The 16,885-nt window shown below is 42.3% G+C and overlaps 1 protein-coding gene across 2 annotated transcripts in view; it reads left to right on the top strand.

Annotated features, from left to right (window-relative positions):
- The window catches only part of LOC311593905 (doublecortin domain-containing protein 1-like), a 158,857-nt gene extending 143,345 nt beyond the window's left edge, over window positions 1–15,512 (top strand). For both annotated transcript variants that reach the window (XM_084775292.1, XM_084775291.1), the window contains 2 exons: window positions 7,723–7,873; window positions 10,578–15,512. In XM_084775292.1, the coding sequence (XP_084631418.1) occupies window positions 7,723–7,873; window positions 10,578–10,705 (279 nt within the window). In that variant the 3' untranslated portion in view covers window positions 10,706–15,512. The remainder of the gene's footprint in view (window positions 1–7,722; window positions 7,874–10,577) is intronic.
- Window positions 15,513–16,885: the final 1,373 nt, after the last annotated feature.

The following is a 16,885-nucleotide window of genomic DNA, read 5'->3' as shown; positions in this document are numbered from 1 at the left end:
CTGTTTCATCTGGGTTACCTATTGGAAACAGCTTCTGAGCCTTCTTCTTGGCTAAGGAGCTGTGCCACGGCAGCTGTATTTGGGAAGTGGTCTCTAATCTGCTGTCCTACTAGGCTGTCTCCTTAAGTTGGCAAAGAATATGAAAATATACCCAGGCTTTAATTGGGTACTGAGGAATAGACATTGTCATGTCGATGGAAATTGAACTTTATAGAGAACAATTGCTTGATTATGCATCTCATAAGCAAATGCACTTCTGAATGCATCTACATTAGTTTTTCCTCACTGTGACAACATAACAGACAGACAGACTTCTGGGGAAAGGAGTTGTTTGGGCTCATGTTTCCAGTCCATCATAGCTGGGGTCCATGATGGGGTTCATGGTGACAGGAGCAAGTACCTGTTGTTTCTCACCTTTGAGCAAACAAGGACGCTGAGAACAAAACTGGGCACGGCCATGACCCTCAAAGACCTGACCCTAGGTCCCTACAAAAGTATTGCCCTGCCAGCAAAGTCTCACCTCTTGAAAGTTCCACCATCTACTGCCACCAGTTGAGGAATAGATGTTTGTGGTTCCATATCTCCTGCTGCTGTGAAGAGCCACAGGAAGTGCATGCTTCTTTTACAGGAAAGTCCTGGCACTGTTGGCTTCTGGGCAGAAACACATGAAACTTGGAGTCCTAGTTCGGCTTCCTTTGGGAACCGCTGGAGCACAAGAAGCGAGGTCCATGGGACAAGACATCCTATTTCACTGGGGATGTGGAAAAGAGTTTTTCCACCATGTTACGGTTAGCTCTTTTTAATGAGATTTCTATTGCCAGACAGCAGTGGAAACTCAAGAGTTATGAAGCCAAGGCAGTGGCAATACCACTGTGTTACAACCCTTGGGTGGAGGGTGTGGGTAAATGCCTGTGCCTGAGCCACTAGAATGCAGGTTCTGGGACTGATCCAAGTGCTTGGAGCTCAGGGCTCTGAGAGGTCCCAGCTGACTTGGATAAGTCAGGCCTCTGCCTTGCAGCTGCAGGGAAAGCTCCAGCTATGACCAAGGAAATTTCACTATGACTGCCTGGCCCACAGTCAAGCTAGGAGATCCAACAGCAAATCCTTCAGGGAGGAGGGGCGCCCTTCTTTCTCCAGAATAAAGGAGGAGTTTCAGACAATCTTTGATGAGATAGAAGGTGTGCTTTATTTTCTGAACAAGGACGCTATAGCCTTGGACAGTGGGGAGGAGTTTGGGGGGTGAATGTGTTTGATTGGCTGGCGCTAGGGTGCTGGCAGTGCTCTGTTTACATAGGGAAGGATAACAGGTGACAGGCCATGTGACTGACCACCTATAAACACTTGGGGGCTGTGTCAGGTGCTCTCTGGGGCAGGCAAGAAAAAGAGGGAGCTTTGTTTCATGCCTTGCTTTCTCAGGATGAGATTTTAGGTCTCAAATTTGAGGTTTCTGGGGTTTTAAACATCTCCGTTCCATACCAATTCCTCTGGAGGAATGGCCCATGAGCCTGACAGGTGTTAAAGCCCATGAGACTGTGGGGTGACATCTCCCACTCAAACCGTGACATATCCCAAGAACATTTTTGTGAACTTATGCAAAGTTTGTTTGCCAGAGATGTTTATCACAGAAGTATTTTCAATAGAGATAAACTAGAAATAATTTTAAAACTTAGCAATCGGAAATTGGTTAAATGAATTATAGCACATAGGATGGAGTATCATAACTCAATTAAAATTAGCTTTAAGAGAGAATAAAAACAACAAATATGGCCGAGATACACTAAGTAAAATAAACATAATCTAAAGCATGTGGAATTAGAGTCTAAACACACATTCATGGCTAAATTGAAAACAGCATGGAAGGACTTAACTGCTCTAAGTACACATTTTGCATTGGGTCATAATATGGGTTACTCTTATTTCTCTTTCCTGTGTATTTGTGTGGTCTGTGCCTTTGAAAATGATGAAGGCAGATTGTTCTTATAAGGAAACAGTCATCTTCTTAGAGAAGGACTAACAAACGTGAAGACAGTCAAGTTCAGTTGAGCCATTGAGGGAGGGAGACTGCCTACCTGGGGTAAGGGACAACAACACTACAACGAAATCCATTGCCACCCCTGATAGCACTTAGAATGGGGTATGCATCGATAACTCAGGCAGAGAGAGTACTGGGCTCCACACAAAGGTGTGCGTGTTTGAGTTGGTGTGGTGTGTTACCCAGATGGTGCTCACATTGAGGAGAAGGGAGCAATGTGACGGTCTCGAGAGACTGTTTGAAAGTGATAGGCATTGGTCGGCTTGGGCTATGCTGTGGTTTTCCCTCTGCGGCTTGGTGTTTGAACGCCTGGTCCTGAGCTGGTGGCACTGTTTGAGAAGGTTGTAGAACATTCAGAAGGTGGAGCCTTCCTGAAGGAAGCAGGTCTTTGGGGGGTTGAGCCTTGAGACATTTTAGATGGTTCAACTTCCTAGTCACTGCTGCATTTCTAAGCGTGGTTACAGCATGACCAGCTGGCTCCTGCTTTTGCTGCCATGTCTTCCTGCTGCTTACTGAGGGCCGCCTTCTAGCCCTGTCCTCTCACTGCCTTGCCTTTGTGTGAGGCGGGAAGGAATTCTGCTGTTCTTCTTATAAGGAAACCAGTCCCGTTAGGTTAAGCCCCTCCCTCATATGATGTTTAAACTCCTCTTCAAATACAGTTGTTAGGAATTCGGACTTTAACCTAAATTTCTGAGAGGAGACAGCAGAAATGGCTGTAATACTATCTGAGACTAAAATGATCAGACCATAGTTGGTCTCTGAAAACAAGAAAGGGGGCTTTGGGAAAATGTTTGGGGAGATCGTGTGGCCTGGCTATGTATAAGCATTCTTAGAGCTAATTGCTATTTTTTTTTTTTTTAGTTCATCCCACTCTCTTCCTTTTCCATGCTATCTGTTGTTTTTTAATCAGGAGGTTACATGAGAGCCTTGGTGATCTGTTAGAAACCTGTCCTCAAGGCTGTCCAGCTGTGAGGAATACCTCTGGAGAACGAGCTGTGTGGAGAAGGAGGCAGTGAGTGGGAAGGCTAGAGCTCAGAGTCTCACGGGAGCTGGCTGACAACAGATTGCAAAGACACTGGGAGTTCCAATGGCTGGACTTTTACTGGCAGAATGGGAAGCAGGCACATCACAAAGCACTTTACTCTCTACCTTCAGTGTACTGAAGCCCCAGGTGGCATTCGTGTCTCGGCCAACACAGACTGCCGCTCAGCTGCTCTCACTACCATGCCTATTGTGGTTGATTTAACCACACACTCTTTGAACAGTGCTCGAGCAACACTCACCTCCAGCTGCAGTTGGTTCATCAGTCATCAAAGCACCAGGAAGCTAGTGCTCTCTCTCGCGCTCTCTCGCTCTCTTTCTCTCTCTCTCTCTCTCTCCAGGACCAGCATCTTTTCCTGATTTATGTTTGCCTGGGAACTTCTTCCTTAGTCTGAAATATTTGTTTTCTCCCATCTCTGTGATATGTCTGATACCACAGCACCTTAAAATCCCTGTGTGTGTTCTCAGCTAAGGAATGGCCATGACGCAGGGGTAGAAGCTGCAGGGTAAGAAACAGGTCTTTTCTCTTCAGATTATCAAGTGCCTCACGCCCACTGGTGCACACAGTGGGTCCAGATGTCCCTGTGCCCCAGCTTGAGGAAACCTCATCTACGAAAACTATACTCATAAAGCATAGCAGAGACTGGACAGGTTATTTATAGAACACTGGTCCTTCACTGTGATTTTTATTAAACCACAAAATGGTCAATATTTGACTTACACTAGTCAGTGTGATAAGAAGCATATGAACAGATTTTGACACTCATGAAACACGGGGAAGTAAGAATGTCTCTTAGGTTATAACCTCACTAGGTGGTTTTTGGATGTAATTGTAGTGAAAACATTTTGTTTTCTAGTTTATTTTAAAAAGATTTTTGTAAACTCATTGATTTTGTCTCAGTGGAAACCAAATGAAGCGGGCATATATTTGGCTTCTGTTTTGCCTTGATTATGCTTTTTATCAGGTTTAGGCATTATCCCAATTAGAAATAGAATATATGATCTCTGCAGGGGTGTGGCATCTAAGTGGTAAAGTCATTTTCCCTTTTCTGTTGAAGTTTTTCAAATTAGATGGAAATTTCTCCCATATACCAACTTATATGTGTTTACCAGACTATTTCCAGCCCAGGGAGGTACTCAGCTATTCTACATTTTGTTTGCCTTTAGACAGAAAACACATAAATATAGTGAGTATTGAAAAGTAAATTTAAGCCTGGTCCATACCACAAGTTCAAATTTTGAAGCTCTAAACCTTGAAGATGAGGCTTTTGGGTGACAAGTAAAGATACATTCCACCAAGAGGGTAGGTAGGGACCTGCTTAGACAGGATTGGTGGCCTTACAAGAAAAGGAAAAGAGAGTGCTGCGAAATGGCTCCATTGATAAGATGCTGACAGGACAAGCATGCTGACTTACAGTCCCTGTGTGAGCAAAGCACAGACAGGCTAATTCATGGGCTTGCTAATCATCTAGTGTAACTGAATCAGAGAGCCCAAGGTAAAAGTAGAGACTGTCCTAAAAAGCCAGATGGGAAAAGACAGATTATATTCAAGGCTGACCTCTGGCCTCCACACATGGGCATTTAGATGCACTTAAACACACACACACACACACACACACACACACACACACACACACACTCACACACATACACACTCACACACACACACACTCACACACACACACTCAAACACCCCACAAACCGGCCATTTGTAAGCCAAGAACAGAGATCCTCAGAAATTGATTCAGCTAGTACCTTGACTTGGACTTTACATCCTCCAGAACAGCAGAAGTGGTCTACTATTTAAGCCAACTCACCTCTGGTATTGGTTTGGTACACTTATAAACTAAGGAGTGAACATTGTTATAGAAAATTTAGATAACTCACACATATGCACACATGCATTATACACACAAACATACACATCACACACACATATCACACACATCATACACATATATCACACATATCACATATATACACATCACACACATACACGTACAACACACATCACATACATCATACACACACATACACACCATGTGCAGACATATCTCACACACATATCACATACACATATGGATCTATTGCAGTTTTACTTCTATAATAGTCACTATCAATTTCTTGATTAGTTAAATATCTTTTATTTTTGTTTTCATTATAAAAAGCAAATAGTGTGATAAAGTCAGTGGAGAAACTAAGAGGATCAATATGAAAATGGAGATGCTATCACTCACAAGTTGTGTTATCTTAGTTTAGTATGAATTTGATTGTCCATGGTTTCCAAAGAATTGTCTATGCTTGGCTACTGTGATCATAATATGACCTATGGCAAGTCAGTTCTGAAAGATGCTCTGTTTAATCTAAGTAACTGTTGTGACTTTTCCTTATAGAATTTAACACTTAAAAATAACAATATTTCTGTTAACAGACATTTGTTTACAGAATTTTCTATTGATTGAAAATAGAACATCTTAAGGTTTGTACTGTTGTGAGGAATAATGATATATACATTTATACTTGCTTTCTGGTTTTGTTTGCTAACTCTAATTCATATGACATGTTTAAGCACTTGGATACATGTTACCAGAGTTTCCCATAGGGACAGTGCAAGTGTCTGTGACCAAGCCTTTGCAAGTCAGTGGGAGCTCTGCTGCTAAGTGTGGCCATTTAGACACACACAGGTTGACCGAAGAGAGATGTTAGAGACTTGTGTTAACTTACTTGTCTTCAGTGACTTGTACAGAGGATATTGACAAAATTTTATTTTCCTTCAGAGCAATATAACTTCATGAGGTCTCCAGGTTTCCTGTGGCACTCTGCATTGTTTTCCTATTGGATGCATTTTGTACGTTGAGATAGATCTTTCCCTATTGTTTCACGAGACTCTCAGATCTGTGGTGACATGCTGCGGCCAACTTTTTCTGATTTTTTTTTAACATATAAAAAGTAACCAACAATAGGTTTATTTGTTACTTTTAATGCTTTAGATAAGGTAATCTTTCACCATGTGGAGACAATATCAAGATTCAATGATTTTTCTTCAAAATTTTTATATTGTATTTTTTCCTTTTTATTTTTTATTTTTTTGAAATTTTAAGTGAAACCTTTTTCTTCTTTGTTGGCCTAAAGAATTCTCTCAACTTTGTTTTCTGACTGGTCCCCATATGGAGCCAGAATATCATTTTAGACTGTGCTCGCTCTGACACAGAGTTCACCTGCTGTTAAGTGAGCTGGGGTACCAAATGCTTTTAAAGCTATCGCCACTTCATAATGTAGTTTGCTATCTGAAAGTGGCAGTTACCCACTATTTCATTTTATTACTGTGCTTTACTTGAGGATTGTTGTTTATGAATCTTGTAAACACATTATGGAATTACTTTTCAACCCCACAAAGGCATCACACAGGTGTTCTGACTTCAGCTGTGTAAGGCTATTTGTTAACTTCATGACAATTGACAACTTTTGTGATATTCACTTTTCACAACCAGACACATGGCAGTCTCATGTGCATTGAAACAGGTTTTTGGTCCATCAGTAAAACTTTATAGTTTTTATATGAGAAACTCACATTTTAAAAATTATTACTTCTCTTTGGGGGATTTTCTTTCACTGAATTTTCTGAATGGCTAATTTTAATGAACAGAAAATCTATTAATACTCTAAGTTTACTTATTTACCTATTCATTTAAATGTTCTTATTTTTATTATTGAGTTCTTAATTATTTGATTGACCAGTGCTTCCTAAGAATAAAATTGCATGATATCCACAAAAGGGTTTTTTGTTTTGTTTTGTTTTGTTTTGTTGCTGTTTTTGTTTTTTAATCGGCTTTAAAAAATGTTCCTTCTTACATTCTGGTACCTACTGTGAATGTCTTCTCAATTACAAAATAAGTTTTATACTAAGATTTCTCTCACTCTATGCTTCTATGTTTAATAACTGTTTTAATTGATAACATTTTAAGCTACCTACAAGGGCCTCTTTCAATTTCTTTTAATTTTCCAAGGTCTTCTCATTGTGATACAAAGGACAAGTGTCCAAGTTTCCTAACCATATGTATTTCTAGTTCTTTGATCATTAAGAAAAAAATTAAAGCTATTTTGTCATGTCTAGATTCCTAATCCAAGGTTTATTGTATTTAAAAATTTGTTAAGCATCAGTATGCCCCTCACTATGGAAAAAATCAAGCCTCAAGGAGAGCTTCACCAAAGGCCACATCAGCAGCCACACACTGAGTGGCCTCTTCCCACCACTCCCCCCATCTGCCCAGCAACTGTGACAGAATGAATATTTCAGTAAAGATAGAGCTCTCTCCAAGGGAGGCTTGAGATGTAATGCCTTTGGTAGAGTTCTCACCTAGCATTCATGAAGCCTTGAGATCCCTCCCCATGACACAGGACCCCAGCCTGGTGGTGCACACCTGTAACTCAGTGCTCAAGACTGTCAGAAGGAGTTTCAGAAGTTCAAGGTCCACATCAACTAAGTCGTGACTTGGAGGCTAGGAGCCTGTATTACCTGAAGCTTTGTCTCAGAGAGTCTTAATAAAAAATTTGAGACATTGTCGTTCAAAAAATGGCTGTGCCTTTGAGTTTTAATAACAATTTGGAGACATTATCATTCAAGAAATGGCTGTCCCTTTGTGTTTCAGTTGCTGGATGTCTGCACTGCTTGTCTGAAAATGTCTCACCAGGCCAAAACCCTTTATACCTCAAATGGGGAGCCCATTCAGTCATGGGACGACATAGAGAGGGATATGACTGTCTGCGTGTCTGCAGGACATGGCTTTATAACCTCAAAAGGTACAGGTGGCATCTCCTCTTTTATCAAGGTCTTGAAGGATTAAAGCATTCAGTCTCCTCTGCTGAGTCCTTGCCTGTCGAACCTTAAACACTGTAGGATGGGTTTTAGTAATTACACTCCTCATGATGGCCTCTTCCCTGTTAGGAAGGTGATGTTTATATTTCTGTGTTTGAGAAGACTCATTGTTCACACTGTTTACTCTAAGGAACACAACCAAATCTTGGAGGGTCTTGGGCTGTACCCAGGCCAATTTACAGAGACACGGAGGCTTGTTTGAGGGCACTACCTTAGTGATGAATCTTGGGGGAAGGAGAAGTTCTTGTTGACTTCTTCCTATTCAAATTGTTCAAAGCAATGTGGAATTTCTCTGTTTGCAGATTTTCTTTCTATTGAGAAAGTGAGCATATGCTTGTTTTAATACACTCTCTATATCCTAATCATTTCCTTTGATAAAAGACAGAAATGGAAAGAACAATGTGTTCACAAAATGAACTCCAGCCTTTCATCTTATCCTGAGGAATTTAAAGCCCTTCCTGTAGGAAGGTAGATACTAGCAAAAAAAAAAAATAATAATAATCTTCAGGAAATTCCAAAAGTCATTGTTTGTACATTAAGGAAATTAAAAGATTAGGAAGAAAATTACCTGATATCCCTATAATAAAAATACTGGGAGTTTTTTTTTTTTTTTTTTAGAAATGTACCATAAAGTTATGACTATGTTATGAGTAAGGTGGGTAAATGGAAGGGGTTTAAGAAAGTTGGAGATATACCCTTATATTTTTAGCAAAAAGAAACAAAAGTATAAATTGCTTGTAGAGACCTGAGGAGACACCTATGCGTCATTCTGTCTCGCACTGTTCGGAGGGATGACACAAAGCCTCCCTCAGCATTGTCCGACCTTGTGGGCAAGGTGCCAGTCTTTGCATTCTTTGTGTTCTGTTATCTCCCTCCATCACTGCTTGGGACCTCAGCTCAGTATGGTGTCCTTTACATGCATCCAACAACAGTAAGGTTGTTGTCATTTGTAAGTGTTAGTTAACATGTTTCTGTATACTCAACGTATACACCCTGTAAGAGGAAAGAGAAATATACATAAAATTTCCTTTCCTGGGCATCTTCAATTTGTTTGTGAATGTAAACACGTTTTCTCATTGCTCTGCCCAAATACTTGGCAGTACAGCCCTTCATGGTAGAGAATGCCTGGCAGCAAGAGGAGATGGCAGCTCACACAGCCACCTTGCACCTGCAGTCAGGAAGCAGAGAGTAATGGCACCGATGCTCAGCCTACTTTTTCTTGTGTTCGGTGAGGTGCACATTTCACAGGACTTCCCATCTCACTTAACCAAGTCTAGAAACTCTAGCAAAGACATGGCCAGAGGTTGGGTGATTCAATCTTAACCGCCACAATGACCACCCTTCCAGTGACATTGCCAGTGGAAAGGTAAGCAAGCGGGCACTGCAGCGGGAGGCGCTGGCGAAGTCCCCTCATTATCCGCCTTTCACATTCTCAGTATTAGCCTCCCTGCCATATAGTGTTCACTGGGGTCTGACTGGTAAATAAAGCTAACCCTGCTTCAAGAAAGCTATCCCAAAGGGTATCCAGACCACAAAGGAGAGTCCAGGCTGCCTTCCTGGAACAAGCTTGTTCCCAATAAAACCAGTGAGGGGGATTGGGAAAATTGGAAGCTGAAATATTGTCTCCCTCCCATTCTTCTCTTTGCTAACTGTGTTTACAAGTCTGAGTGGACAAGCGTTCGGCTTTGACTCTTCAGTTTTATAAATGCATATTTCTGGGAAGCCAAAGTTGGCCCCTGTCCTGTGGAAGTGGCTGTCTACAGAACCCTTATGATAACGGGTTTATGGTTTTTCCTAGTTGCTTACATTCTTTTGAGCATGCCATGTCTGTTCTAGAAAACACAGTGGGTCACAGAAGCAAATTTAGTTATCCCTTAGAACCTGATCTTAGTGATGCCATTTTGTTGTTTCCATGAAATAAAATAAAAATAATCACCTAATGTAAATATATATTTTCCAAATACTTCCAAATACAAAAAGGAAGAGAAAGGCTTTTGTGTGTATTTATTCATTTTGAGGTCTAACTAATTAATCATACCACACATGATTTTTCTGTGCCTTACTAGCTAACGTACCTACCTGTAAGAAAATAAGGCACTCTATGAGTCTCAAAACACGACAATGATTTCTTTTGTATACAACAGTGCAAAAATCATTTAACAGGCAGATGTCAGTCATTGAAGAATTATGTTCGGTTTTTTGAAAATGAATTTTATTTGGCAAAACAAACTAGATGCTTTCAGACTGGAACCGTTTGCTCTCATTCTCAACACAATTAGCAGTGTTTTCTGTCATTTGCACTAAAGCCTGAATGCTATCCTAAATGATTTGATTTTCACTATCTGCAGGCACGGTCTTTTTAGAGCACTCACATGCTAGCTTCCTACGCAAGTGCTATAATACTTGGAAGGAAGCCCCATGAGTGTCTCTGCCTGCACAGACTTCCAAAGACGGGCAGCTCGTGCCCGACTGACTGTGTGCACAGAGCAAGTGTGTGATGAGAACACAGGGTAGAAGCCGAGGATTGCTGGGGAGCTTAAGTGCCCTCATCACCCTGCACTTTAATTATTCTCTATCAATGCTTTGACCTGTCTCTGAACATATACGTATGTGCTCTTCTTTTAACAGAAAAAAAGCAAGTGGTGGAAGTTAAAGCAAATTATGCCAGAGTCCGAAGGCAGCATGGCCCCGAAGCAACAGACATTGTGGTGTCACCATCCGTGCAGCTGCTGTCTCTCGTGCAGCTACACAACTGACTGTATGTCTTGTGCTGTAGTGTACTCATATAGCTGTGTGTACATTTCATATGCTCATATCATGCCATATGACATAACTTCTTATGTTTTTGGTTGTGAGCCTAACCTTTAACAGCTGAGCCATCTCTCCAGCCCATGACATGAATTCTTTGGTCCTTTTAGTTTGTACAGTGTCTTGTATTGAGATCTGGATCTAGTAGTTGAACATATAGTTGAGCACTGTGCCCCTGAGCTATGCCTCCAGCTCCCTCAATCAGTCTCTTTTGAAGGTTACTAGCGTCTACATTTTATGTGAAGTCGCTGGATCCCTCAAGTCTGTTCTCAGAAAGGCAACAAAACCAGACAAATAATGCAAGTAAGATGACCATCTCAGGTGAACGTCCTTTGAGAAAATAAAAGCACAAGCTACTAGCTATTGAAAAGTAACTTAGAGGGATCAAGACACACACACACACACACACACACACACACACACACACACACACACACATATATAGATAGGACATTGACAATATAGTGACTCTTTGACTACATAATCTTAAACTTGACTCCAAGTGGCATTTCCTGGATCCACCACTCAGTTTTTCGCTCTTCTGTTAAAATCTCCTTCATACTCAATAAAACTGGAATGGCTGGTAGCTACTGAATACCAGAGAAACCTGTCTCTCTTTTTCTCCAAATTCTCTTTAGTTTCGCCTCTCTCCGGGCACAGTTAGATGTCACTCATGAGAATGAGAGTAGGTGATTACAGCAAATGATTGGTAATAAGCAGTCATAGACTGCATCCTCAACGCAGAAATAGAGGAAGGACACAAATGCAGCACTTCAAAGAAAATTCGTGCGAGCAAGTGGGGTTTCGGGGTGTGTCTTAGAAGCCAAATGTCACTGCTACAGGGCAGCAACAATTTACCTGTTAATTTGTTCCTTGGAAGAAGAAGCAACATTTAAGGGAAACGGGTGGCACTGTCGGTGCCAGGCCTGAGATTGGTTCTGTTGCTGGTGGGATGCTTCAGGGAGCCACCTCTCCTCCCCGTCTTCTGTACCACTCAACAGCTCTGCCTGAATGCAAGCTGTAGCCTGGCTAGGTGTGTACCAAACAGCACAGCCAGGCTCCCACTTCCATCCTTCACTTTAGTGGGATGCGGGAAGGGGATGTATCATTTCTACTAAAGGGAGCTCTTGGTACCCTCTGCAAAAGGCCTAGTGTTTGTTCCCAGTGTGCAAATCATCGAGCTGCTTGAGTAACTTCCCCCTGCCCGGGACACCATGCTGGTGACACCTCCGTGTGTCAGATGAGCAGCACTTGGCCCTTTTGCAGACATTTGAGCTTGTGATGTTACAGAAGCGAAGGTGGTCCAAGGCAGCTTTGGGCAGGACAGGAGGCCATACTCCAAGACTCGCTTACTTTGTTTTTCTTTCATTTTATTTTGCTAATAAACCTGAAAGAAAACAGAAAATGTTAAGGAACTTGTACACAGTTGGACAGTGAACCATCAAGACTCCCACCAACTGGGTCTTCCCTGGCAATGAAATGGCTTGATCGCAATACCCATAAAGAAAATATTTGTTCCCAAAATTCTGTGAAAACAAATGCATTTCTATAGGTGCTTGAAGCACCTCTCGTTTACCGCCAGGAAAAGTTGCTTTTCTATGAAAATGGCATCATTCAACCTAGATCATCAGATGTGCACATTCCTGCGAAGTCTCTGCTGCTGCGTGGAAACACGCCGGAAGCGAAAATTGATAATATCACACACTGTCCTATCGAGCACCAGGAGACATCAGGCAAAAGCCTCAAGTGAACTCCTCTATTGCCAGTAAATGGGTTTTTATATGTAATCTAACAGTCATCAACACATCACATTTGCCAGCGAGGCAGCCACACTTAACTCTGTAGATGACAGCTTGTCTAGAATATCTGTGGCATTCATAGTCAACTCTAACTTAGACTAAAACAGTCCTAAGTTTTTCTTTATGATTGACTCTCCTTACTGGCTGGAGTTGGACCGGGGAGCAGTTATTCCACCTCAGTGAGGACGATAATAGGAAAAGGCTATTTCAATTCAGTGAGTTGTCCTAAGCTTTCAGTAAACACAACCATTTCCTCTGGGGTTGTGTTTATCAAATCTGAGTCAATTGCATACATGTGTCAGATTTCAGTATTTTTTTTAATCAACAGAAAGCCATTTATTATCAGATACTAAAGCAAAACCCTCAAGTCTGTATCCTTTTCCAGAAATGTATTTCCGGCCGGGGCACCACCCTTGATGTGAGCTAACGACACCTGCACTGGTGATCACCTACTGAACATTTTTGCCAGCCTCTGGTGTTTGTTGCCCAATGAAGCTGCTAATTTCTAAACAAGTTAACCACATGCAATGTGTTTACAAGTTTGACGCACATGTAAGGTTAAATGACTACTTATAACCAAACATTTTACTTGAGTGCGTCTCTGAGCTTCCTGAAACAGACTCTGCAATGCTTCCAGTCACCAAGGTACTGACAGGTAATAACTATGAAGTTTCATTTTTTTCTTGCTTGTTCATTATAAGTAGATATTGTGTTACCAACTGACAAAATAGAGTGAAGGAGGAGGAGGAGGAAGAGGAGAGAAGAAGAAGAAGAAGAAGAAGAAGAAGAAGAAGAAGAAGAAGAAGAAGAAGAAGAAGAAGAAAGTTTGTTCTTTTTTTGCACCAAATCCTTTAGAAACTACATCTGAAGGATGTGAAGGATGCTGTGGCCTTTGTGCTAGCCTTCAAGGATAGCCTCGGTGTGCTGAATGTCACTTGGAGATTTGTAGCTCACCAGTGCAGCAGTTTAGGGGGTAGCATCATTTGGGAGGAGGTAGCATGAGAAACTTGTGTCATTCTAGATGTTAAGAAAATCAGATGCAAGTGTTTTCAATTAAGCAGAATTTGGACCACTGGCCAGCGATACTCAGTTGTGTCCATTAAACCAACGACTCCAGTTTCTTCCTGGCTCTGCACACACTGTCTTCCCTCCAAGGCTAGGTAAGCAGAAACAGAGAGCAGCACTTTCATTCTCAACACAATAAACTAGAATTCTGCTTACACAGCATGGTTTGGGGCTGCAAAGAAGCCATAAGCAATTGCAAAGTGAGAGGGACACAGCCCACTCCAGACTAAAGCTACTAAAAGCCAGTGGACCTTCCAAGTAAGAGCAGATACTCAGATAATGTTTTATTATATTTTAATTATTTAATTATCCACAATCAAGCCACGGGATCTTTTAACCCCCCAAGCTTGTAATGTGAATGTTTTACCAATACACTGCCACACTGTACAGCATAGTAAAATAGGGTGGTCCTGATGCAACTGAGGGAGAGGAGGGGGGGAGAGCAGAGGCCAGGAGTTATATTCATTGGGCAAATAGAATGGTGATGCTGACTTGAATGTACTCTCGTTCATGGTCCATGCACCACTGGACTCTGAAGAGTTTCAAAAGTATACTGACAGCTTAGGGATAGATAAACGGTCTGGGTAGGTTGCTGGGCCCGTTACTCCCTAGCTAATTGTTCAGCAGAGATGCCAACTTGGAAGCTGATGCACAGGTGTGAGTGTTCAAGACTCTTAAGCCAGGAGCATCAGAGCAGTCATTACACCTGGCCGGCCCAGTCCAATCTTCAGGGCCACCACTGGTGGCTGCAGCTTTGAAGAAAAGAGTCCGAAGGAAGGAATCAGCTGGGACCCCCAGGTTAGTGACCCCCCCTCAGAGTATGAGACCTGAATCATATGTTGGGGGATGGTCTGATGCATTTTGATGCTAATTACTGTTTACTGTCTCTGTGACTTACCTTGTGTTTAATAAAAAGCCATCCCACCTGGGCAAGGCAGGAGATAGGTCAGGGCTAAGAGAGAGAGAGAGGCATTCTGGGAAGAATAAAGAGAGATCAGAAGTGAAGAAAGGAAGGCCACCATGAGTTAGATGGAGAAGCACATGGCTGGTGTGGATGGAGAATCCAGGCCAGATGAAGAACATTAGGAAGTATTTGGGATTATGGATGGGAGGTAGCTTGATAGACGTTATTAGAAGCAGATGGTATGGGATTGAGACAGGGATCCCATGCCTGCCCCACTATGCGGGGTAGTTTAGACGATTGATATCTGCCCTGCCCCAGGTTAACTAAGGCTATTTTAAAATATAATAAGTGTCTGTATCTTGATTGATCGCTAGCCGGGCCTACAGATTATACAGATAATTTTAAAAACAATAATCATATCTGTTTTCTTTCTGTCACTCTGTCCTCCCTCCTCTACTCCTCCTTGTCTTTAGTCTTTTCTAAGAAACTTCAAGTCTGATTTCTCATGAAAAAACAATAATAAATCCAGCCAAGGAGGTGGCTTAATTGGTAAAGAGTTTTTGCCCCAAAAGCACGAGGCCCTGAGAACTGGATCCCTAGAACCCGTGTAAAGAGGCTGGGTGTGAACTGCACAGTGATGATCACAGAAAGACTCTATAGGTGCAAACCGCGCAGCCTGCTCTGCAGGAGGGAACTCTCACTCGGCCCTGGAAACCTAGCCCCGCTCCCCAGGGCTAGTGAGGTCATGCGCCTTAGAGGAGAAACTACGATCACCTCTTCACTAAATCAGCACCAGTCCTAACTGCATTTGTTCTAAATACTAATGCATACAGAAAAATGTAGCCCTCATGCCCCCATCAAAGAAACTTCTCTCTGTAATAGACAGAGACCATTACCGAAAACCACAATTGTTTAAATCCAGAGAACAAGCGGTCAATGGTCAACCGTTAAATTATGTACATACAAGCAACAGTAAATGGAGGACTCATCAGGTTGTATTTATGTATTTACACATACATGCACACACATGTATTTATGTATGTGTGCATACATATGTATATATGTGTATACATATATATATAATCAAAGAAAAGGAGGCTATTACTTTGAGAGTGAGGAAAGTGAGTGGGGGAAATAATTTAATATTTTAATTAAAACAAATATTTAAGCTGGTGATGGGGGTACACAGTTGTAATCCCAGTCCTGGAGACCAGGAGACAGAGCTTCCTGGCCAGCTGGGCTGGCCTGACTGGTGAGTTCTAGGACAGTGAGAGATCTTCCCTCAAAATGAAGTGGACAACACCCAGCTGGTATCCTCTGGCTCCCCACATGTACATGTGCACACAAGCATGTGCACACCAACGAGCAGATAAATAAACATCCTTCACAGGACAACGTGTGGCTCGATGCGGCATGCTTCCCTAATAGTCTTCTCACATTTTACTTTACACAGGAAGTCCATGGGAAGATTGATTGAAATGCAGATTCCTAGGCCTCGTGGTAGAACGCTTATGACCCCTGTTCCTGCATGGGGCATTTTACCCAGCACCTGGGAAGCACTGGAAGCAGTTGCCGTAGTTGAAGTTTCAACCAGGAGTTCAGGGCTTGTCAAGGACTGTGTGCTGTTGACAGGCAGCTTGTGGCCCATGCCGGAAGTCCCAGTTTGAAGAACACTCCCCCAGTCCCTGCTGGACTCCTCACTGTGTGTGTGTGTGTGTGTGTGTGTGTGTGTGTGTGTGTGTGTGCGTGTGCGTGTGTGTGTGTGTGTGTGTGTGTGTGTGTGTGTGTGTGTGTGTATTGGGCCTAATTGTCCTTGTGTGTGCTCATTACCGTTTCCTTAAGAAATGATGGAAATAGCCCTTCCTTTTTCCAAGGTGGGTTATTGAGACAAAGTCTGTCATTTTGGCACAGGCTGGCCCAGACAGGTCATGAACTCATAGCAATCCTCCTGCCTCAGCCTCAAAAGTGCTGGGATTACAAGTGTTCGTGGCTATGCCCATATTTAAATGGTCTGGGTCAGAACTAACCACCTAGAGATTGGGACTAGACCTAGATATCAGAAGGATACACAGGGAGTCTGCGGTACAGAAGCCTCTCATATTGATTAAGCAGCACCTACCAACCTCTTACTGAGGAGCCACATACCAGGGCTTCTGTTCGGCTTAGGAAATGAGTCTACAACAGAGGCAGATTTCCACCTGCGTCTGCTTGCAACTTTTATTATGAGTAAAATGAGGCTCCTAGGTTCTTATGGCTGAAAGTATTTACTTTCAGTATCTTCGGGCCACTGTCATCAGTCACTAGGAGGAAGCTAAACATGCCGTAATTCACCACTGCACACGCTGTGCCCCTAGCCTCTC

This window comes from Acomys minous (assembly GCF_964271855.1).
Source record: "Acomys minous genome assembly, chromosome: 3".
Taxonomy (NCBI): Eukaryota; Metazoa; Chordata; class Mammalia; order Rodentia; family Muridae; genus Acomys; species Acomys minous.
The sequence above is the reverse complement of the archived record's forward strand: the minus strand, read 5'-3'. Positions and strand labels throughout refer to the sequence as shown.